The sequence below is a fragment of the Cnephaeus nilssonii genome (assembly GCF_951640355.1).
Source record: "Cnephaeus nilssonii genome assembly, chromosome: 19".
NCBI classification, from domain to species: domain Eukaryota; kingdom Metazoa; phylum Chordata; class Mammalia; order Chiroptera; family Vespertilionidae; genus Cnephaeus; species Cnephaeus nilssonii.
In genome coordinates, this window is record NC_137090.1 from 321,576 (window position 1) to 344,880 (window position 23,305).

Here is a 23,305-nt window from a genome sequence, read left to right on the forward strand (position 1 = left end):
TTCAACCTGAAATCACCATCCAGGAAAAAGATTCAGGAAACAGCTTGGAAAAACCAAAATGATATAATCACGTTATACTCATTAGATCCTACTTTTAGTAGCAGAAACACCCAGTATATGCAACATAAAAACAATTCTTACCACTTATTCAGCACCTGTCATTTGCCAGGCACTGTGCTAGGTACTTTACAATCATGATTTCAAATTCTGAAAACCATTCCTAGGTAGGTGGTTAAAGCTGTCTTTTGAAACAGAAGAAAATGAAGCTCATTGAAGTTTAATGACTCATCTAAAGCATCACAGAGCTGGTAGGCATTAGAACTAGGTTTAGGATCCAAGTTTTCTCCCACACCACACAGCACCCATCATAAGGAAAACTAGCAGAATAAATTGCTCTTAGTATTTTATCCTAGTTTCATTTCCAAAATCCCAGACATGGCCAACTATTCTCATACAGCAATATCTACCTCTCTAGTATTAATAAATAAATAAGAAAACCTGTTATGTTCTTACCATGAGTTTGGAAAACAGTGTCATCACAGATAACAATAAGCGATTTTTGTCCTCGATTCCAATGATTTAGAATCTTTTACTGAAAATAAGAAGCCCTCTGATTAAAATATAAAACACGATATTCTATTTAGTAGCAACCACAAACACCTGAAACGCCATTTTTGACCCATTTCTGCTTAATAAGAATCCAGCCTGCATTTGTCCGTGTTAAGCTAAGAAGGCCCTGGAGACATCACAGTGGTTGACCAAATTCAACATGATGGAGCCCACTCAGACACAGGAAACAAAGCCAGGCCTTCCACACCGCCGTAAGTCCTTGCGATGATTTTGTTTTAAGTCAATGTCTCTGCATGTCGCACATATTCCGCAATGTCTACTTGATGAAATACCACAATCACCACGGGGTCTACTTTCCTGCAGTCTTGTGTAGACGTTGCTGCCACCCCAAAACCCACAGGGATGTCTGCCATGGAGTACACCACCACTCCCGGGTACTGAGATGGGTTTTCAGTGATACGACACAGTCCAGATTTTAACACGTGATTCCCATTCAGGAAGGACTGCTCTGCTCCAGGCTTTAAACACACTTGGTACTGGGCATAGGGTGCAAGGTAATCCAGAGCTGTGATGTGCAGCCGGAATTTGTGGGTCTTAGTGAATTTTCCGAAGCAGGACCCCAGCAACACCCGCTTGTCACCAGAGATGTTGGCGGCCAACTTCAAGATCTTCTCACTCACGTAGTGCTGCCTGAAACAGTAGGTGCCCTTCAGCAGCTGAAAGCTCTCCCCAGTGCTGTGGGCAAAAGGAGGACTGGAGGCCGCGTCGGAATGGACGGGTCCGGCCCCTCAAATGATTCTTAAAAAAAAAAAAAAAAAAAAAAAATCAGCCCTAGCCAGTTTCACTCAGTGGATAGAGCTTAGGCCTGCAGACTGAAGGGTCCCGGGTTTGATTCCTGGTCAGGGCACATGCCCGGTTGCTCCCCAGTAGAGGGCGCGCAGGAGGCAGCCAATCAATGATTCTCACCATTGATGTTTCTATCTCTCGCTCCTCCCTTCCTCTCAAATCAATAAAAATATATACATATTTAAAAGTCAAATGATTCTTGGCGTATTTTGACCCAATAGGGAAAGAAAATGTGATGCTACGGAAGAGAAAGTGGGTGGGCATTCGCACGAAGATTTCATTGAGACAAACGACCCCCTACCTGGTGAGCCCTCCAGAGCTGAAGGCACGCCCAGGCCTGAAGACCGTGGCTCCCTAGACCGGGAGGGGAGCCCGGAGCTGGAGGGTCCCCCCTTGTCCTCTCCTCCAGCACCTGCACAGACACGTGCCCACGTACCCAGGCGCACGAGCACTCACAGGTACGTGCACCCACGGACTTTGCGTCGCTCTGGGACAAGGAAGAGGCCTGAGCAGCCGTGGGGGAACACCGCGAGCTCGTCCCGGACAGGGACCCCTGGCGCCAGGAGACTTGGCCTTGGCGCCCCGGCCTAGGGTCGGTGTACAGAATCGCTCCACCGCACCGGGTGCCGGCCCACGCGGCACAGTAAACGCCCGGCCCGCCCCCTGCTCATCCCGCCCCGCATTGGCTGCCGGATCAGCGTCCCCGCCCCCTGTCACTTCTGGCTCCGCCCCACCCCGTCCCTGGACCCCCATGGCCCCGCCTCCCGTCCACCATTGGCTGCGGCTGTTGTGGGCGTCGGTCTGGAGGCGGAGACCGCAGCAAGATGGACGGGCAAGGTAGCCAATGAGCGCGCGCAGCTACCTTAGCAACTACGGCCGGCCAATGGCAGGGCGGGGCGGGGCCGCACACTGTCAGGCGGTGGGGGGCACGGAGCCCAGCGTTCCGCCGACTGCGGGTTTGCGCGGCGCCTGTGTGCCCCGCCGCCTCCTCTGCGCCGTCCCGCGGGCCGGGCATGGGCGCGGGCGCCGGCACCATGAGCGTCCTGGGGAGCCCGGTCCGCGCCTACGACTTTCTGCTCAAGTTCCTGCTGGTGGGCGACAGCGACGTGGGCAAGGGCGAGATCCTGGCGAGCCTGCAGGACGGCGCGGCCGAGTCCCCCTACGGCCACCCGGCGGGTGAGCGCGGGGCGGGGGAAGAGCGGGGCCAGGGGGGTGCAAGGCGGGCGGGAGCCTGGGAGGAAGCGCCAGGAAGGCAGCGGGGGAGCGGGGCTGGGGATGGGGGAGGAGTTGGGCCGGGCCGGGCCGGGAGGGAGCGCACCGAGGGTCGGGGAGGAGCGGAGCTGGGTGCGCGGAGCGTGGGGCTCGGGACCGGCCTGTCTCTGCCTGAATCGGGCCCACACTTCGCGGGCGGCTCCGGCAGCACCCCCGTCCCGCACGTGGGGGACCCAGGCGGCTCGTGGGGAGCCTGGGGCGGACGCAGATGCGCATCTTCCGTCCTCTCGCCTGGAGGGAGCGAGCGGCTGGTCAGGCCGCGGGAGGTCCTCCCGACTCGGGGGTGACTGCGAGGCGGAGGAGAGCGTGGGGATTTGGAGGGCCCCCCACAGGGAGGCCCACGTGCGCGCGACGCATTTGGAAAGAATGCGTGGGGTGTGGAGACGGGAGCGGATGGGAGCGTGGGATCCAAGGGGAGCGGCTTAGGCTCCCAGGTGGCTGCTCTGCGCGTGGGTCGGATGGAAGAGGAGCGAGAGAAGACGCAAGAGGCCTAGTCTGGGGGCTTCTCCAGGGTTCCCGGCGTGAACCGGGGGCTCCTGGTCCAGGCGGACAGGCCTGGGGGGGCAAGGAACCTAAGTGACCCTGGAGAGTGCGGTCTGGGGCGGAGAAAGTGCAAGAGCGTGGGGTCCCGATGGAGGGGAGGCCCGTGGTCCCGGAGCTCCAGGACAAGGGGTTCCCCCACGGTTTGAGGGTTGACAGCCGCAACCCCAAGAGGGGGTGGACCTTAGGAGGGAAAGAAGGGCGGGGGGAGAGGAGGGGAAAGTGCGGTGGGCAGAAACTTGAGCCAGGAGAGTGGGGGAGTCGGGGTCTGTGCCCTTCACCAACCGCTGTGCAGACTGAGTGGCGGCGGAAGGAAGCCTGTGCTTGGTCACCTTTGAGCATCCTCTCAGGGTGGGAGCCACACCTGAGCACAGACCCTGCCCCTCTGCCACTCACTCTTGTGCTCTGGGCTTGCAGTCCGGTTCGCCCAGGGAGCGGAGTCTTTTCCTTTTTACCATGAAGATCTATTTGGCTTTAATAAGAGGTCCATGAACTGGGCAGCATCCCATCTAGCCACCGGCAGGGTGCTCCCAGGGGTGGAGGCTAGCCTGGGTGTGCTTGCCACCTCTCCAGGGAGGATAGAACCGGGAAGACCGTGCAAAGGAGTAGTTTGCACAGCGTGGGGTGGGGTGGGGGGAGGATTCACCAGGAGATAAACAGGATTTGAGGCGGGAAGAGGGAGAGCATTTGCCTCTGCTTCAGGAGCGGGTGCAGGGCATCCCTGAAGGGCAGCAGTCGTGGTAGGACCCGGGTGGGCTACATGGGGGTCAGGGGAGGGAAAGAGGGAAAGCTGGGCCCTGCCCGCGTGGCTTGGTGGTTGAGCATCGACCGTGAGCCTGATCTCGGTTTGATGCTCTGGTTGCGGGCTCCATCCCCAGTGTGGGGTGTGCAAGAGGCAGCCAATCCATGATTCTCTCTCATCCTTGATGTTTCTATCTCTCTCTCCTGCTCCCTTCCTCTCTGAAATCAATACAAATATATATTAAAAAGGAGTGGGCAGGAGGGAGCATTGGGCTCCTGAGCAAGGGAATAACAGAACACGGGGTCATCTTAGGGAGAGTGGCCGGGAGGAGGGTGTGGAGATAGAGCCGGGAGAGTTTGGGACGATGGGCATGAGCCGACGAGGAGAACCTGGACTCATCCTCAAATTGCAATGGACAGAGGACCACCTGGAGGTCCCATGCAGATTCCGATAGATTCTAGAACAGTGTTGTCCGAGATGACGCCATTAGCTGCACAGGGCTTTTTAAATTTAGCAGTAGTTACATTTAAAGTAGTTAAGTCCTAGCCAGTTTGGCTGGGTGGATAGAGCGTCGGCCTTCGGACGGAAGGGTCCCAGTGTTCGATTCCGGTCAAGGGCATATGCTTGGGTTGTGGGCTTGATCCCCAGGAGGAGGCGTGCAGGAGGCAGCCAACCCATGATTCTCTCATCATTGATGTTTCTCTCTCTCTCCCTCTCTGAAATCAATACAAACATAAGTAAGTAAATTTAAAGTAGTTAAAATGGAATGCAATTGAAAGTTTGCATTAGCCACATCTCCAGCCCAGCAGGGACACGTGGCTAGTGGCAGACACAGGTGGCCGAGGTCTGCTGGACTGGGCAGCCCCAAGTTTAAGTTCCAGGAGGGCAGAGGCGGTTTGCTCCACAGCTGGGCCCTCAGGGCTCCGCGGGTGAATGGAGGAGCCGCAGTGGAGGAGAAGGAGTAACACATTCAACAGCTAAGGCATGGCGCTCTTACAGCTGTGTGTGTTTGAGGGCCCGAGCGTGGGGTGCTTTGAATTGTGCGGTCGGTGATGGTGTGGGGCAAACATGAGCTCCTGATAGGCCTGAACAAGGGCTTGACTAAGCTTCTGGTGCGTCCCTTTCTCTTTGTTAGGGGACCAACCCAGGACTTCTAAACACAGTGCTTTCTTCCACAGTTTTTTCCTTGTCCTAGATGTGCCCCTTGTGAGTTTTTGATTTACTGAAAGATTCTTCTAGGATTCAGAAAAGAGGTGATGAAAAATTGTGAAAAGTAGGAATCTTTTTTTTAAAGACAGGTTTTACTTCAAAACGATGGGTGCTTCCGACATTCAAAGGCATTTTCAACTTCGCATCTCCGCTCCCTCCGCACACCCCACACCCAAGTTTTGTAGCCTTCGTTGTTGTTTTCACATTGCCCAGGTTTATAACACTCAGTTGTGTTGTTGCTACAATGACCATAATTGCTTGGTGATAACTCACCAGGTAAGGACTCAGTGCTCACCACCAGTCCTGCTTCCACTCTGTGTCAGTGAGTTCTTTACTTGGCTCTCCCTCTAATTAGCTAGATTTCTTTTCCTGTCATTTTCCAGGGAGGGCTCATGACTATTTCCCGAACATTTTCACATTTGAGAATGTCTAGTCCATTGTCCTTATCTTTGAAGGATAGCTTGGCTGGGTATAACATTCTTAGGTTATATCTTTTTCCCCTCAACACTTCGTGACTATTGCCCCACTACCTCCCTGGCATTGGATGTGCTGTGGTGAAGCCTGAGGTCAGCTGATTTTTCCCCCCATGTGGGCGATTTGCCTTTTCTTCCTGAATTTCTGAACAAGTGGCCATCTGAAGGAGCAACACAACAAAATAGCATACATATCAAATCGCATGTATATCAACATATGTGTAACTCCATCCATTGAAAAAACCCCGCGTTCTTAACCGGTACACCTAGTATTAGTTTCCTGTTGCTGCTGGGCAACTTCTCACCCACGTAGTGGCTTAAAACAACATCATTTTATTATCTTACAATCCTAGGGGTCAGGAATCAACACAGCCTCGCGGGGCTAACATCCAGGTGTGGGCAGCGCTGGGGGTGCCTTTTCCAGCTTCTGGAATCAGCCTGCACTCCTTGTCTTACGGCCCCTTCTTCCTCCTCCAAAGCCAGCAATGGCTGGGTGAGTCTTTCTCACTTCACATCACTCTGACACTGACTCTGCCTCCATCTTCAGTTTTTAAAACTCTGACACTAAATGCTACAACCTCTTGATTCCCAATTTTTTTCCCCCCTAGCATGAGACTCTGTTTTCTCTCACTGCTTTCTCCTAGCTATTTCTTCAGCTTCTTTTCCCAGCAGGAAAATCCCATCTTTCTTTCTCAGTTTCTATAATAATACCTCACCCTTATCGATAGTGTAGAAGCATCATCTCCTGAGACAGGTTACATTCGTAGGCCCAGAGAGGGTGAGTAACTCCCTCAAGATCACACAGCATACATGTAAGAGCCGAGCGGGACAGGGTGGCTGGCTCTGGGCCCTACTCCTGATCACACCCCCTGTGGCCCCTCTGGTTCAGAAGAGGCTCAGAGAGGTGGCTTTCCCCGCCGAGGAGCATTGAAACGTCTCTCCTGAAAGTGACCTCGGTTTCAGGTTCTTGTCCTTTCTCTTTGCCTTCGACAAACCTCCACCAGGAGATGCAGGCACCCTCCCCGCCGCCTCTGCGATGCTGCAGACAGTGGTGCATTTGCCAGTTTTATGGCTACGCTGTCGGTTTCCCTTGGCAACCACTTGAAGATTTAAATCTCGACTTTTTCAAGTCATCGCTTCAAGTTTGGCCTGAGAGTTGCATCATATCGTACCCTTTTCTTTGCGATGTAATTCCTTAAAGAAGAGGCGGTCGATGGCCTTCTACTCTCTACCCACGGCAGGGCCATGTTTAATGCATTGGGCTTTTAAAAATTAAGTCATACATTTGTCTATGTATTTGAAAATAATAATATTGCATTGGTATCAGCTTTTCTCTTTAAATGCCTTTCGGGTTTCTCTTTAAAAGTCTCTCTCCCCTCTGTCCTGTGGGGTCTCCTCCCTGCAGGGTGACCACCCCTTTGGTCTGCCCCCTAATCCCTGGAGTCCCCAACCCAGGACGAACCTGATTTCAGGTGCTGGGCAGGGGGAGGCTCAGAGCTGGCAGCCCAGGTTTCTCCAGGGAAGTGGTCAGCTCCTGGGCTGGGCGTCCACCCACCATGCTCTGTGTCCTCTGTTGCTGGCACCGGGCACCGTGGTGGCTGCGGAGTGGACATGGCTGAGCCGGGTGGTTCTACCGTCTACACCTGCTCACCCCTCACCAGCCTGGCTGTTCAGGTGGAGAGAAGCAGCAGGGGCTTATCACCCAGAGCACCTGCGGCCACTTCACTTTTTTGGCAGGTGGGGAACCTTTGTTTGGAATTCTCTCTCCAGGCTTCTTTTTAAAAATATATATATATTATTGATTTTTTACAGAGAGGAAGGGAGAGGGAGAAAGAGTTAGAAACATCGATGAGAGAGAAACATCGATCAGCTGCCTCCTGCACACCCCCTACTGGGGATGTGCCCGCAACCAAGGTACATGCCCTTGACCGGAATCGAACCTGGGACCCTTGAGTCCGCAGGCCGATGCTCTATCCACTGAGCCACACCGGTCAGGGCTCTCCCCAGGCTTCTTCAGCTTAACTGGCTACAAAGAATGAATTGTGTAGAAGCAAAAACTGGGAAGAGCCCGCAGTGCCCAAGGGGCTGTGGCTCAGTGGTTGAGCATCGCCCAATGAACCAGGAAGTCACGGTTCAATCCACGGTTTAGGGCACGTGCCCTGGTGGCAGGCTTGATCCCCAGTGTGGGGCGTGCAGGAGGCAGCCGATGAGTGATTCTCTCTCTCCCTCGCCCTTCCTCTCTGAAATAAATAAAAATCTATCTCTAAAAAAGTCAGAGATTTAGATTTTATCAGATCCACAAGCAAACCATGTCAAAGGCGGTCCTGATGTGACGGCTCCCACATCGGCTTGACCTTTGGAGTGGGCCCCACTCAGCTTGTCTGGCCCTTCCTGGAGGCCTGACCAAATTCTCGCTGGACCCAGGGCGCCTCCTCCATCCTGTCCACCCACACGTCGCCGCGGGAACTCCGCTGTCTCCCAAGCTGGTCCCACGTCTGCACTGCCCGCAAAAATGCCGCCAGCATCTCGGTCGCGGTCAGCTGCTGGGCCCTGCACGGCCTGTGTGCCCTTTGTGCCCAAGAGGCTACGCTTTGGGGTTTTTGAAGTGGGCCAGTGCCCCTGTGTTTGTAAACAGGCACCTCTTCCATTCCAGGGGTGCCGTTCGCCCCGCTTTAAGGACCTGGCGGTAAGTCGGCTGTCGCTGTCCTCTGAGCCACCTCCTCCTCTGCCAGCAACTCCTTTCCCAGGGCCCCACCGTGCCTTGCAGTTTGGTGGTTCCTCCCCGTGGTTCTGCGTTTCCTTCATCTTGTGACGTGAGAATGTGGCTGGGTCGGGGGGAGGCTGGGTTGGCACCCAGGGGGCCGCGGGCTGACCAGCTGACGTCAGGCACACACGCTACAGTGGAAGAGATTCTTTTTCTTTTTTTTTTAAATATATTTTATTGATTTTTTACAGAGAGGAAGGGAGAGAGATAGAGAGTTAGAAACGTCGATGAGAGAGAAACATCGACCAGCTGCCTCTTGCACATCCCCCACTGGGGACGTGCCCGCAACCAAGGTACATGCCCTTGACCGGAATCGAACCCGGGACCCTTCAGTCCGCAGACCGACGCTCTATCCACTGAGCCAAACCGGTTTCGGCTGGAAGAGATTCTTTATTTAAGATGTTTTAATGGTTTCAGAGAGGAAGGGAGAGGGAGTGAGAGAGAGAAACATCAAAGATGAGAGAGAACAATGGATCAGCTGCCTCTTTCACGCCCCCCACTGGGGATTGAGCCTGCAGCCCGGGCATGTGCCCTCACTGGGAATCGAACCGTGACCTCCTGGTTCATAGGTCGATGCTCAACCACTGAGCCACACCAGCTGGGCTCGAAATGTGTTTTATGCTTAGATATAATATACTTTACACATGTAGTATACATATACGTATATATGCATGCATATCTATGTATAACTACATATATGTACATACAACCAACTTATTTTGTTTTTATTCTTTGATTAAAGGCCAGAGCTTTTTGACGGTTTATCACTGAGGAAGCAGGTTATTTACACTTTTAGTCTGTGATCTGCACAGAACATGCAGCTGCTTCTGTAGCTCTTCGGACGGCGTTGTTTTTGTGACAGCGAGCTCTGCTCTCACAAACCGTAATCACGATCGTGACATCCCTGAGGACTGGGCCTTGCGGTGTGCGTTTCCTTACGTGGACTTGGTCCCAGGTCTTGATCTGTCTTGAACGTGTCTCACAGCTGAGAGTCCAGTCTCCAGGCCCCGTTGGGGTCAGGCAGCCCTGCAGACGGGGGCCTTCGTGATGGGGAACTTACGTGACTCGTGTTCCGAGACTCTGCCGGGTGGGAGTGAGGGGCTGACCCGCTTCTGGAACCTGACGGGAGGGAGACGGTCAGGGGCTGCGTCACCGCCCAGCGGTTCCAGCCCTGAGACTCTGTGCCTGGCTTCTAGATCTTTCCACGGATGCCCTGGTTTCCGGCCTGGAACCGCTGCGAAGGGTCATCTCTTGGGAGACTCCCCATAGCTGCTGGGGGAGAACCATCCAGGCCTGACCCACGGCTCCTCCCGCCGACAGTGAGCTCAGGCCACTCCGGGCTCCCACCTCTCGCAGCTAATAATTAATGGATCCCCCGCCCCCAGACGTGACTCAGCCGAGGCTGCTCATGAGTTTGAATCATACGGTGACTCGTGACAGGACTGGCATTTTGTTTGATTAAAAATAAAAGCAAGAGCTAGTTTACAGCGGTCGCGTCGTAAATACAGCCAGGCCACGAGGAGACGGAGGCACCAGGTCCCCCTGCTTTGCTGTCTCTGAGAAAAACCAGGACGGAGAAACAAGCAGGGAACACGCTCTCCTTTTCAGAAAGGAGACGGCAGAGTCTGTGCAGAGCAGGGTAGCTGCTCCGCGAGTGGGTTTCCATGTGGTGGACACGCGTCAAATCCCCGTCCCAGGTCCCGAGGGGCAGGGGCAGGCGCTGGGCCTGGCTGAAGCTCCCAGCCTATCCCGGCCCCTCCTCCAGCCCTCCCTCCTCCTCCAACCCCTCCCACCCCTCCCCCCATGTGCCCTTCCCATCCCAAAAGCCAGGCGGAGTCAGTTTCTGGGCAGGACATATGTACATGTATATTTTGAGGTCAAATTTACATGATAGCAAAGGAACCATTTTAAAGGGAACAATTCAGTGGCGGCTAGCACGTTCAGTCTCGATGAATCCCCACTCTCTAATTCCGGAACATTACCCTCGTCCCATCCCCGGGAACCGCCAGTCGTCCATTGGATACTTTAGCTCAGCACCAGATACACTCCTCAGCCTGGCCCATGTGGCTCCGTGGCTGAGCGTGACCCATGTGCCGAGAGGTCACCAGTTCGAGTCCTGGTCAGGGAGCGTGCAGGAGGCCACCTGTCGGTGTTTCTCTCACCTACGTTTCAATCTCTCTCTCCTTCTCTCTCTCTAAAATCAATGGAAACATTTAAATAAAAAAGATACGTTTCTCAAAAGTCAGGTTCTCAAAGACAAATACGTTTGTAAATGGCATTTAACCCATATTTACACCGTAATCAAACCCCCCTAGTGACGGTGCCCCGTGGCCGCTGCCTCGCTAAAATAGAAGAAGCAGGTGGTGGAGGAGTGGAAATAGATTCCTAAATTATTTATTCTTCCTGCGGAGCTAAAAGCGTATTGACCGGCTGGGCATTTGAGGTTTCCTTTTTTTTTTAAAGAAGGCTAAAATTGTTTCTCTTCTTGTCCCTTATTCTGACTCACTCGAGCGTTCTGACAGGCTTTGTTCTGGAAGCTTTTGTGTATGTTTATTTCTGATGGACAGAGTTCCTGGTGAATGAGTTGAGGACCGAGATGTGAGTTATACTTTTTGATCCCGGCACTGACACCTTTCAAGAATGTCAGGTCCTGCCCTGGCTGGTGTGGCTCAGTGGATAGAGCGTTGGCCTGCGGACTGAAGGGTCCCAGGTTCGATTCCGGTCAAGGGCATGTGCCTTGGTTGCGGGCACATCCTCGGTGGGAGGTGTGCAGGAGGCGGCTGATGGATGTTTCTCTCATCGATGTTTCTGGCTCTCTATCCCTCTCCCTTCCTCTCTCTAAAAAATCAATTAAAAAAAATATATATATATAAAATACATATAAATATATATATATATATATATATATATATATATATATATATATATATATAAAGAAAAAAAAAGAATGTCAGGTCCTGCGGCCGCTGTTTAGGGTTATAGCATCGTCCCACGCACAGAGGGTTGAGGGTTCGATTTGCGGACAAGAGCACGTACCTGGGTAGACTGAAGACACGTCAGACATCCAAAGACGCAAAAGCTATCTTCCACGCACCCTTCTCGGGGAAACCAGAGAAGGAATACGCCAAGAGGGGGAGACGTGGGAACCAGGAGAGAAGGGAGGGCCGGGACAGCCGCTCCCAGTGCAGGGGAAGCAGGACAGACGCTTGCCGAGATGCCCAGGAAGGCTGGGAGTGCGGAGAGGAGACGTAGCGGTAAATGCAGAGGACACTGAGCAAATAAACAGGCTGTTTTTAACTCCCGTGAAAACAAGTTTGTACATGAAGGAAAATCAAACACAATATCCCACACGGGGCAGCTGTGGGTGGGGTTTACTTGGTCACATTGATGTAAAACCGAACATTGATCTGGCTAACGTTGCAGCATAATTATACTGTGTGTGAGAGAGACAGAGACAGAGACGGAGACAGAGGTTAGAGATGGAGGCAGCTGGCGTGTCAGTGAACGGAACACATTCTCACCTTCAGGGTGGGCAGTCAGTGTCTAAAACGGAAAAGTCAGGAAGTCGGAATACAAGCTTGTTGTTTACAGATTTGGAGACAGAGAGCAAGAGAAATAATGAGGAAGGCTTAGCATGGGGGCGGGGGGGCACACGGGTGGGTGCAGACAGGGGAGCGGGGCTTGGGGCCTGCCGTCTCCCATGCTACGTCCCAGAACGAGTGGATGCTGGAGGCCATGTGTATCCACGACGTGGATGAAAAGAAAAACCAAATGTAGTTTCAGAAACTCAGAGGTGCTCAAAAAGACCATCAGCAATGAATTTTTACATTTATGAAAAGTTCTTTAAAAAAACTTTGGGACCTAAAACAGTAAGTGCATGAGCGCACTTTCTAAGTCAAAGCAGTGCGGGACAACGATGAACCCCCACAAAAAGTAACCAAAGCAGTGCGGGACAACGATGAACCCCCACAAAAAGTAACCAAAGCAGTGCGGGACAACGATGAACCCCCACAAAAAGTAACCAAGACAAAAACTGAAAAATGAACCGTCTCTGCGGGCCCTGGAGGGCGCGGGTCCCCTCCCCGCCCGGACGCAGGAACCCCACAGCCCCAGTTTTCTCCAGACTCAACGCAGATTCCCAAGTGCATTCATTGCTTCGTGTCGACAGAGGAAAATGCCCAGCATTCCGAAGGGAAACAGAATGTTTCCCAAAATAAATTTTCTAGCGACTTCAAAGTTAATGGACTAAATATAAAGTTAATGTTCATACCATATATGTCTATATAGATCCCATTTATGTGTCATATGCAGTCGTGTATTCTAGTGTGTGTGTGTGTGTGTGTGTCATGCCATACGTGTGTGTATGTGTGTGTGGTGTGTGTGTGTGGGTATGTGTGTGTGTGTGTGTGTGTGTGTGTGGTGTGTGTGTGTGTGCGTGTGTGCGTCTCATGCCATACAAGCCCCGGGGCTGGGAGGAAGGCCTTGGTGTCAGTTGCTCCAAAGAGTAATTTCACAGAATCTGAAGCTATTGAGCTAGACTTTCTGCAAAATCCATGCTCAGCCTCAGCAACCTGGGTGCCGTGCCCTAGAATGGGGAGCTGAATCTCTTGTCACCCCCACAAGGCACGTCGTCTTACCCTCAACCTGCTTTACAGACAGGAGACCTTAGCCCTGGCTGGTGTGGCTCAGTGGTTGAGCATCACCCATACACTGGAGGGTGGCTTCAGGTCAAGGGCACATACCTGGGGGAGGTAACCAATCGATGTGTTTCTCTCTCATCAATCTCTCTCTCTCTCTCTCTCTCTCTCTCTCTCTCTCTCCCTCCCTTTCTCCCCCCCCCTCCCTCTTCCCCTCCTCCCCCTCCCTTCCACTCTAAAATCAGTGGGAAAATACCCTAGGGCAGTGGTCGGCATGTGGCTCGCGAGCCGTGGTTTGCTGCTCTGTTGACTAATGAGTTTGCCAACCACTGGACTAGACTAAATGTTACCGTGTAGTTGGAAGCTGTGAGGATTAGGCAATGGTGGCATATTGTGTGCAAAGAGGCAAAGGGTAGTATATGAACAGGATATTGTTTTTCTCGTGGCTCTTTGGGCGGGGGCTAGTCTAACATTCTAGATCTTTCCAGGGAGCACAGGTCAAGCCCTTGAAGACGACCCCGTCTTTCCTGTTGCATTTTGGAGGAGACTTGCACCCACGGCAGGATCCCCGCAGGGCCAGGCCCTCTCTCCCCCTCTCTGGCTGCCTCCCTGCGGCACTTGCCCCCAGACGTGTAAGGAGAAGGCAGCAGCTTTACTTGCGCAAACGTTCAAAGTGGGATCATGTCCGAGTCTTCAAAGCCGCTCCTCCGGGTGTGAGTGCTTTGGGGCGCTGGTGCCGAGCCCATCGGCGAGGCAAGGCCAGCACCACCAGCCTCTGCGCTTGCTAAGCGGCCGGGTCCTGCTTTGGGGAAAGGCTTCTCCTTTCTTCGCTGCCCTCGTCGCCCACCTCTGCGTGTTCTCGTCCTCAGATTCGGAGACTCACTCTGTTGCACACAGGAGGGGTTCTCAGAGAAGCAGGAACTTGGCTTCTGGCTGAATGGGGAGGAATAGTTCTCCTTCTTGGAAATGATTATTGTTTTTTCTTCTTCTTCTTCTTCTTCTTCTGATCTTAGAAGAAATACATGCTCATTGAAGAAAACTTGAAAACAGTGAAAGTTCTTTTTTATGTAAAAACTTTCCAGATTCTGCGACCCAGAGACTTCCACGCACATGCACACACATCGGTGCTCACAGAGCTGTAGTGGGGTTTCCCAGCTGCTTTCACATTCTCCATAACGTGACATCCTCGGTGTGATAATTTGAGGGAACCATCTCTGTTTAGCCCCTTGCGTGAGAGGAGGGGGCACAGATGGGCGGGGGGTGCGGGGGAGAGGGCCGAGCCATCCGGGGAGACCCACAAGCAGGGTCCAGCCACCCCCCCCCCCCCCGCCCCGCGCCTGAACACCGTGCATCTGCAGGGAGAGAGGGTGAGAGTCCTGTCTCCCCCGCGTGAGAGTGAGTCCCCCACGTCCTGAGGAGGAGGATAACTGGGGGACACTGCAGCCAGCTCCCACTCAAGCCGCCCACCCTCTTCCACAGGCATCGACTACAAGACCACCACCATCCTGCTGGACGGGCGGCGGGTGAAGCTGCAGCTCTGGTGAGTCTGGCGCCCGCCTGGGCCCTGAGCAGGCCCGGCCCTCAGAGCTCGGCCTGCACCTGGGGAAGATCCTCTCCCCGTCCCGCCTGGCCCTGGGCTCTCCGAAGGAGGGGCTGACCCTGTTATCTGGGCCTGAAGCTTTAGCCCTGGACCTTGGGGGCCCCGCTGTCTGCCAGGAATCTGTGGCCCGAACTTCCCCGGGGCTCAGAGGCCGAGTAGCAGCGGCTCCAAGTTTTCTTCTGAATGTCCACCCCCTCAGTACTATCTAAACAGGCCTCGGCTTCCTCCACGTCCCACCCCCCACATCCTGGGCACCCACGTGGGAGCCCCCACCCCGGCGGGGCACAGGAGGCCAGGTGAACTGTCCACACGTTCTGGCCGAGGCAGGAACCATGATGGCCCTGCAGGCCCAGGGCAGAGCTGGACGTGGTCCCTCAGGGTCACTCTTCTTGCCCACAGACCTTCTAGCTGCCCCGCCTTCGGGCAAGGCCTGAGCGCCCGAGGCTCTGCTGGGGCTGATTGGCTGCTCCCAGCCTTGCCTCTCTCCCTGAGTCTGGGGAAGGTCACCAGCACACATATGTGGGTCCGACTTTACATGATTGACTCAGAGTTAGTGGAAGCCAAGGGATCCCGCCAAATCCTTCAACCTCCCCGCCCCCCACCATGAGATTCACATCCCTCACAACACAGCTTTGTCTCCAGATCCCACAACATTTTGAAGCTTACACTAGATTTGTTTAAATGTCAGAATTAGGGTGTTGAAACCTGTCACTCATTTTTCTAGTTTGACTTACAGAATGACCACCAGAAAAGAGCATAAGCCCAGGACATTCCGATGTCCAGGTCCCCCCAGGGGACGAGGTGACCGTCCGTGGGGGTCTCGGACTTTCCGTGGCATGGCCACCGGCTGATGAGGGTCCCACGTTGGGTGCCCCGTGGTCAGGAAGAAGCGGCAATGTCTCACCTGTCCCCAACACCTTCTCCTTCCAGGGACACGTCCGGGCAGGGGAGATTCTGTACCATATTCCGCTCCTACTCGCGGGGCGCACAGGTAACCCCCTGAGCGGGAGGTCGCGCTGGCATGTGGGATGCTCGTTCCTGGACACGTAGGCAGTTGAGCTCTATGTGTGAACCGAGGCCCGAGTCTAACCGCGGACTGTGGAGGGTCTGGTGGCTCACAAGCCTTTGTTGGCGCCAGGGTTGTACGTGCGCATGTGCCTGTGCGCATTGTTCTATGCATGTGTGTGTTCATGCACACGTGTGAGGCTGTCTATACATGCACAGGCGTATTCATGTTGCACACCTGTGTTTGCATGCATGTGTGTTGTGCATGTGTGTGCTTGTACACACGCTGCATACAGGAGAGCTGTGTGTGCGCACATGTGTGTTTGTACATGTGCATACCTGTGTTGGTGTAAATGTCCCTGTGTGTGCATGGCTGTTCATGTGCATGTGTGTGCACCTGTGTTAATGGTCCTGTGTGTGTCTGTGTGTGTGCACCCGGGCACCCCGGTGGGTGGGCTCTGCTCCTCCTGGCTGGTGAGCCCGGGCTCCCCATGCCTGTGTCCCTGGAGCAGCTTGTGGACGTGGGGCATCGAGTTCTAGTCTCCAGCTCACCTTGAGGTCTGAGGGCTTAGCAATGAGCTTGGGAAATAGTGGGAATAATCACATAACTGCTACATCTGATGGATAAATCCCAACAAGCCCGTGTTAGAACAAGCACGCTGGGTGGTAGGCTGTTGTGAGTCTGTTACTGTGTGGCCCTCACGTGGTTGTGCAGCCCGGAGCTGCGCCTGCGGTGAGGTCAGCCGGTGCCTCTCCCCAGGGGGTGATCCTGGTCTACGACATCGCAAACCGCTGGTCCTTCGACGGCATCAACCGCTGGATTAAGGAGATCGATGAGGTGTGCTTGGAGCTCCAGCGCTCCCTCCCTGTGGGCGCGAGGGTGTCGAGCTGGGGCCGGGCGTGTGGGCCAGGGCACCAGGCTTCAGCCCCAGGGGGAGGTGTCACCTCCCAGCACAGGACCCGCCCTGATGCGAGAACCCGCAATCCCAAGCGTCCGGGCCCTGCATGTGGTCAGGTGCCACGGGGTGCCCTGCTGTGGTCTCGTGGGGTCACGGGCAGTGATCGGGCTGCTGCCTGCTGGCGCCCTGACCAGCCCCACTGCCCATGGGGACATGGCGTGGCGGAGACCACACCCACTGCCTTAGTTTCCTGCTGCTGCTCTAACACATGACCTTCAACCAGGTGGCTTAAAGCTACACACTTACTTTCTCACGTTTGGAAGCCAGAAGTCCAAGATGAAGGCGTGGGCAGGGCCACGCTCCCTCCTAAAGTCCTGAGGAGGCTCCTTCCTGTCTCTCCCGCTGCTGTGGCTGCGGCGGCCCCTGGCGCTCCTGGGCCTGGAGCTGCTTCCCTGTCTCCATCCGTGGTCACCGCCTCCTTCCCTGTGTCCGCTTATGAGGACCCCGGTGATTGGGCTTAAGCTCACCCCAATGACCTCATCTCAACCAATCACATCCTCACAGACCCCATTTCCAAATACGAACTCGTTCTGAAGTTCTGGGTCCGCATAAACTTGGGGGGCATGCCATCTAGTACCCCAGTACACCTACGGTGCCAGCGGCAAAGCTCACACAAGTAACCCGCTTTCCTTGCCTTCCTTCCGCCCTTGAGCACGCTCCCGGGGTCCCGAAGATCCTGGTGGGAAACCGCCTGCACCTGGCCTTCAAGCGGCAGGTCCCCACGGAGCAGGCCCAGGCCTACGCCGAGCGCCTGGGCGTCACCTTCTTCGAGGTCAGCCCTCTGTGCAACTTCAACATCACCGAGTCCTTCACCGAGCTGGCCAGGATCGTGCTGCTACGGCACGGGATGGACCGGCTCTGGCGGCCAAGCAAGGGTAGGCACTGAGCCGTCCCACAGCCCCGGGCGCTGGTCACCCTCCCAGGACCTGCCTCGGGCCGCCACTCCCATTCCCAGGGCATAGCTGTGCTGACTTAGAGGGAAATCACGGTGACGGCTCCATCTGGCCGCGCAGGAGGCTGCTGAGATCTGTCCGTGGGCAGAGGCGGACGCATTTACCGTAAGGTGGCCGCAGGCGTCCACGCGGAGCGGGGGTTGTGCCTGAGCAGGACCCCCAGCCTGTGAAGAGGGACCCCCTGGGGCAGTACTGTGGCTTCCACGTGACCTTCGACCTTCCTGCGGATGGCTTTGGGAAGAGCTCATCACGTTGGGAATAATTCCCTTTCCACTTCGTTTATAAAGAGAGAAACTTGAGAAATAGAAGTGCGCAGGGTCTTTTTTAAAAAATACATATATTTTTATTGATGTCAGAGAGGAAGGGAGAGGGAGAGAGAGATAGGAACATCAGTGATGAGAGAGAATCACTGATGGGCTGCCTCCTGCACGCCCCACACTGGGGATCGAGCCCACAACACAGGCGTGTGCCCTGACCGGGAATCAAACCGTGACCTCCTGGTTCATAGGTTGATGCTCAACCCCTGAGCCACGCTGGCCGGGCCATGGTCTTTTTAAGAATGTAACTGGCAGTAGAATGTATATTACAATTCCTGGGGCGACCTCCTGGGACACCCTCCCTCCCCCTCACCGAGTCTCAGACCTGAGGGAGAGATGGTGGCCTCTCGGGTTTTGGGGGACAAACTGAGTTTAGGGTGACGAAAGCAGATGGCTCTCTCCGAGTCTTGCCAGAGGCTGCCCGTGGGTGCGTGGGGAGCGTCAGCCTGGGGAAGGTGGTGGGTAGGTGGGCCGGGCTGCCCCGAGGTCGGCGGCAGGGACCGCCTGAGCACGGTTTCTCTTCTTTCCCAAGTGCTGAGCCTGCAGGACCTGTGCTGCCGGGCGGTGGTGTCCTGCACCCCCGTGCACCTGGTGGACAAGCTCCCGCTGCCCCTGGCCTTGAGGAGCCACCTCAAGTCCTTCTCCATGGCCAACGGCCTGAACGCCAGGATGATGCACGGCCGCTCCTACTCCGTCACCGCTGGCTCGCTGCACAAGAGGAGCAGCCTGCGCAAAGGCAAGGCCGCGCGGCTGCCCCAGAGCCCACCCCAGCGCTGTGCCCGGAGCAGCTGCAAAGTCTCCTAGGAGGCGGGAGCGGGGCACCCACTGCAGACTCCGGGGGACTCCGGCCGCCCCACGGGAGCCGGGAGGCCACGCCAGGCCAAGGAACACTGGCCAGCCCTCACGGTGACCATGCGCTCCGGGCAATGAAAACCCACGCCACGGTTTGATGTTGTTTCCACGTGGATGTGCATGAAGCTCTTGTGTTAGACGTGTGTTCATAAAGGGGAGAGTGGTACTCTGCCTGCCTCTTAATACCGTGCAGTTCGAATATTATTTATGCCACAAATGCGGTGCAACGTTCCCTTAGCACAGCGGCCTTGATGAGAGTGGTGATGTGCGTGTGCTGCGTGTAAGTCCAGGGGACCCTGACAGCGGCGCCAGGGAACGTCGAGTCGACACGAGGAGAGAGGCCTTTTTGTAAACCTCCTTTTTAACTAATTTATAAACGCTGTGGACGCATCTGGGGTCATGGAAAACAGATCCGTCCCACTTCTGTACAAAATGGGTTTGATAAAGTTTTTGCTATGTTATTTACTATGTTTCGGGATTAATAAGTGATTTATATGCATATTTTTCTGTCCATCTACATTTTTTTTTTGTATAAAATGTTCCACACGTTATGAAGCAGAGAAAAGAAAATGCCAAAGATACCTCTGGTTGTGTCGAACCCAGAGCAGCTACAGCAGAGTTGGGTGGGCAAGGCGAGCGTGGGCGAGCGTCTCGGCGGGAAAAGGCGGGCACAGGCGCGGGAGGGAACAGTGGAAGGGACAGGGTCTGGCTGTATTTACAGCCCTTTACTTCCTTGCTTCACCGCCTGGTTCAGGCGCCAGTTCACAGCGTCCGTGCAGGTATGGGGCGTTGGCAACAGGACTCCGCTCCTGAACTGCGTCATCTGCTGAAAAAGATTCCTTTTCCTGAAAAGAAATGTAGCGGCAGGAAGAGGGGAGCACCGTCGGCCCCTGAACAATGTGGCCTCAGGGCGCCGACTCCCACGCAGGTGAAAATCCATGTGTAACCACCGTGAGCCCTCTGCGTGGCGCGGACCCTCGAACAACCCGCTTGACCTCCTCGGGCCCCTTGGACACGGCCTGTGATCGGGGCAGTTCCAGCCCACATTCTTCAAGGGCCACTTGGGACTGAGGGCGCCCGTCTGGGAAGATGCCGGGAGATGCCCTCCGGTCATGGCGCCATAAAGAACGGGGCCGTCTTTGCAAAGACCCCGTCGGGGTCTCTCCTTCCTGGCAGTCCCTGTGAGCTGTCTCCGTGTGGCAGCGGGAGGTTAGAAGGAAGGATTAAAAAAATAACATGAGTTGAGGTGTCCTTTGTTTCTGTAAGTGGTTGACAGATTTTTAGAAGTTTAAGGAGCCCTAGAACTGGGAACAACCTTTATTCAGAGATGGGGAAACCAAGGCCCAGAGAGGAGAAATGAGACGGGCACGGAAGGTCGGGAGCCAGACGTGCCGAGGACAATGTCCACAGGGGAGCAGGCAAGTGGGCAGCAGCAGGTCAGCCCTGAGGGAGCCGCTGGCCTGGGAGGACACGCTGCTGGGCATTGGCTGGAGACAGGGAAGGGCTGACACGCTGGCCGGGAAGCTGGGGCAGCCGAGGTGGGGCCTCTCTTCCCTTCGTTTGCAACTAGGAGGGGCCAGGAGGGGTCCCAGCGGAATGAAGACCCCCTCTTCTCCCCTTTGAAGAACGCACTTCTCAAGACCCCACAGGAGAGCGAAGGTGTGGGGCCCACGGATGGTGGCGGCTCCTGGGGGTGGGTCCCCTGGCCCTGAGGTTAAACTGGGACACACAGCGTTCTTCCCCTTCCATTTCCTTATTGTTTTCCGATCGAAGGACGCCTCAGGATGACACGTGTGTCCTAGGACTATGACAGGTTCCTGTGGCCTCTGTGACAGGAGCTCTCTCACAGCACACGGTTCCAAGGCCTCAGCCCTCTGCAGACCAGGCTCCAGGTGGCCGCCAGGAGCTGGAGGAGTCAGGACTCCCCCTACACCCCCGGAGAGAGCCAGGCCCTGCCGGCACCTGGATTTCAGTCTGGCCTCCCGAGTTGTGAGAGGACAAAGTTCTGCTGTGTGGCAATTCCTCACGGCAGCCCCAGGACACGCACGTAACATGGAATAGGTTACACGTCCCAGGAGGAGGTGCCTCCGAACCCAAGTGGCACCGTGTGAAACAACAGTAGCCCTAACACAGGATGCACTACGTAGCCGTGGGCGTGTCTCCGTGGCAAATGTGCAGAAAAGGTAATTGAGATGTAAACTGAACCTTGAAGCAAACTGTGCTCCAACCTTGTCATTCTCTCCCAGGGCCCTCGCTGCTGGCGAAACCCACCCAGACTATAAACACGCGCCGAGTTACGTCCGGATGTTTGTGATGCTCTTCTCAAGCGCGGAGATTCAAACGTGTTGGTACAGCGATGCCTTCATCGCCCTGTGGAAACAGCTGCAGTGCAGAATCAACTCCTGGACCAGGATCTCACAGCATTGAGGCATCTTCTGGGCAAACACTGACTCTGGGGGGAAAGTCCGTGGTAATATTTGTTTTGCCAAAAAGACGGAGACCGAGATGCTTCCGTTTGCTGGAGGACGGCTTCGTCAGAGTCAACGTGAGAGGAAACCGAAGCTGCGTGTGTTGGGGGACTGGGCAGAGGGGCCTCAGCCCTTCCAGGCAAGGACGGCGGTGGGTCCCCGGGTCACGCTTCACAACGTGCGTGTTCTTGGCATTTCCCTTCCCCGGGTCCCAGCCTCCACAGGGGGTGTTCTCAGGATGCTGAGCTTTTTTTTTTTTTTTTTTTTTTAATACATTTTTATTGACGCCAGAGAGGAAGGGAGAGAGAGATAGAAACATCAATGATGAGAATCATTGATCGGCTGCCTCCTGCACGCCCCCTACTGGAGATCGAGCCCACTACCTGGGCATGTGCCCTTGACCAGAATTGAACCAGGGATCCTTCAGTCCGCAGGCCAAGGCTCTAGCCGCTGAGCCACACCCGCTAGGGCGGGGTGGGATGCTGAGCTATTGAAGGGTGTTGACGAAACAGGCCAAGCAAAGTCTCAGAACGGACAGCTGTGCTGCAGAATGCTCTGCGGTGCAGGAGGCAGGTGGGTCCCTCCGGCAGCTTCTCTGTGCAGCAGGCAGGTGCCTGACACTGTTCCCCGCCCTGGTGAGGGTCAAGCGCTCCCTGCAGCAGAGGCCAAGCTGTGTCCTGGGCTGGCCCTGCCTCCCTCCTCACTTCCAACCCTCCTTCCCACCAGCCTAATCTCTGGTGGGGGTCTGGCTCCATGTGTTCCTGCTTTGATGGTCTGTTCCTTCTTGCTTTATTTCATTTTTATTTTTTATTTTTATTGATGTCAGAGAGGAAGGGAGAGGTAGAGAGAGATGGAAACATCAATGATGAGAGAGGATCATGATCGGCTGCCTCCTGCACGCCCCACACCGGGGCTCAAGCCCACAACTAGGGCATGTGGCCTGACTGGGAATCGAACCGTGACCTCCCAGTTCATAGGTCGATGCTCAACCACCGAGCCACGCCAGCCGGCCTGTGCCTTCTTTCTTTAGATCTTTGAGTTCTCACACACTTATGTTCTCTAAATGGCTGGTCAAAGTTTTGGCTTTTAATCCTGCTGCCCTCCCCTGCCTCAGTGTAGAACTCAAGAGCAGGCTACCACTCCTTTCTCTCTCCTTTCACGGCGATGACCCAGGCGGCCTGGGCAGGGAGGCCTCGGAGTCTCAGTGGATAGAAAGACTGAGGCACAAAGGAAGCGCTCCGAAGCCCACCTGCCCCAGAGCAGCTGCTGTGGCTCCAGCCCCAGCCCCAGGCCTCCTGGCTCAGGGCCACAGCCAGGATCACCAGGAAGGCTGACTCACTGCAGCGAGGGAGAGCCCATCTTCATAAACCCGTGCGGGCGACATGTCCGTAGCAGGGTGTTGGGAAGGGCCTGGGGGGGCTGTCTGAGGTGTCTGGAGAGTTTGCTGCGTGGGTGGAGTGTGCTGGCTTCTCACTGCGGACTACACCGCCCTGGCCTTGCACACACTATCTTTCATCCTGTTTTCCTTTTAACTCTTTAAGAACCCCATCATACTAGTCGACAAGGACGCCCCCAGGAGTGTCCGACAGGATTCTGTGTAGCGTTTCTTTCTGTGGCCTGCAACAGTAGATGGTGTTTTTTCTTACAAAAATAAATTAGGGCTTGAATATGGAAACGTAATGCCTGTACCAACATCCCGGCTCAAACCCTGGAGTGCCCCCCAGGGGTGAGAACGGGCCCTGCTCCTAGGAAAGGGGGTCAGGTGAGGACGTGGCACTCAGCAGTCACCTTTCCGGTCTTTCTCCCGACGAGGGGGTTACGGGGGGTGGGGGTGGGGGTGTGATTTCTGGGGGGATCTGGGCCTTGCCTGCGCAGGAGGGCGAGGGGCACGGCTGCCGCTTCGAATCCCCCTCCTCTCCCCTCCCCTCTGGGGGCAGCTGCCCTCAGGGTCTCCTCTCACCTGGCAGGTAGGTGGCCCCCCCACCTGTCAGGCCAGGCCACGCCTCCCCGTCCAAACCCCGCCCATAACACCCGCCCCTCCCCACCCGCCCCTAGACGTGGCCCCGCCCCGCGCACGTGACGCTCTCGGCGCTCCCTC

General features: G+C 55.3%; 2 protein-coding genes across 2 annotated transcripts; one reads left to right on the forward strand and one right to left on the reverse strand.

Moving 5' to 3' along the window:
* Positions 1–845: 845 nt before the first annotated feature.
* LOC307115389 (60S ribosome subunit biogenesis protein NIP7 homolog) lies at positions 846–2,431 on the reverse strand (the record flags this gene model as incomplete). The annotated part of the gene is made up of 2 exons (XM_079798603.1): positions 846–1,305; positions 2,325–2,431. The coding sequence occupies 2 exons, from the start codon at positions 2,429–2,431 to the stop codon at positions 846–848; spliced, it is 567 nt and encodes a 188-aa protein (XP_079654729.1).
* RAB40B (RAB40B, member RAS oncogene family) lies at positions 2,352–22,938 on the forward strand. The gene is made up of 6 exons (XM_079797295.1): positions 2,352–2,592; positions 14,533–14,593; positions 15,584–15,644; positions 16,419–16,496; positions 17,270–17,492; positions 18,420–22,938. Exons 1-6 carry the CDS (start codon positions 2,430–2,432, stop codon positions 18,689–18,691), a joined length of 858 nt encoding a protein of 285 aa, XP_079653421.1. The 5' UTR covers positions 2,352–2,429; the 3' UTR covers positions 18,692–22,938.
* The last annotated feature ends 367 nt before the right edge of the window (positions 22,939–23,305 follow it).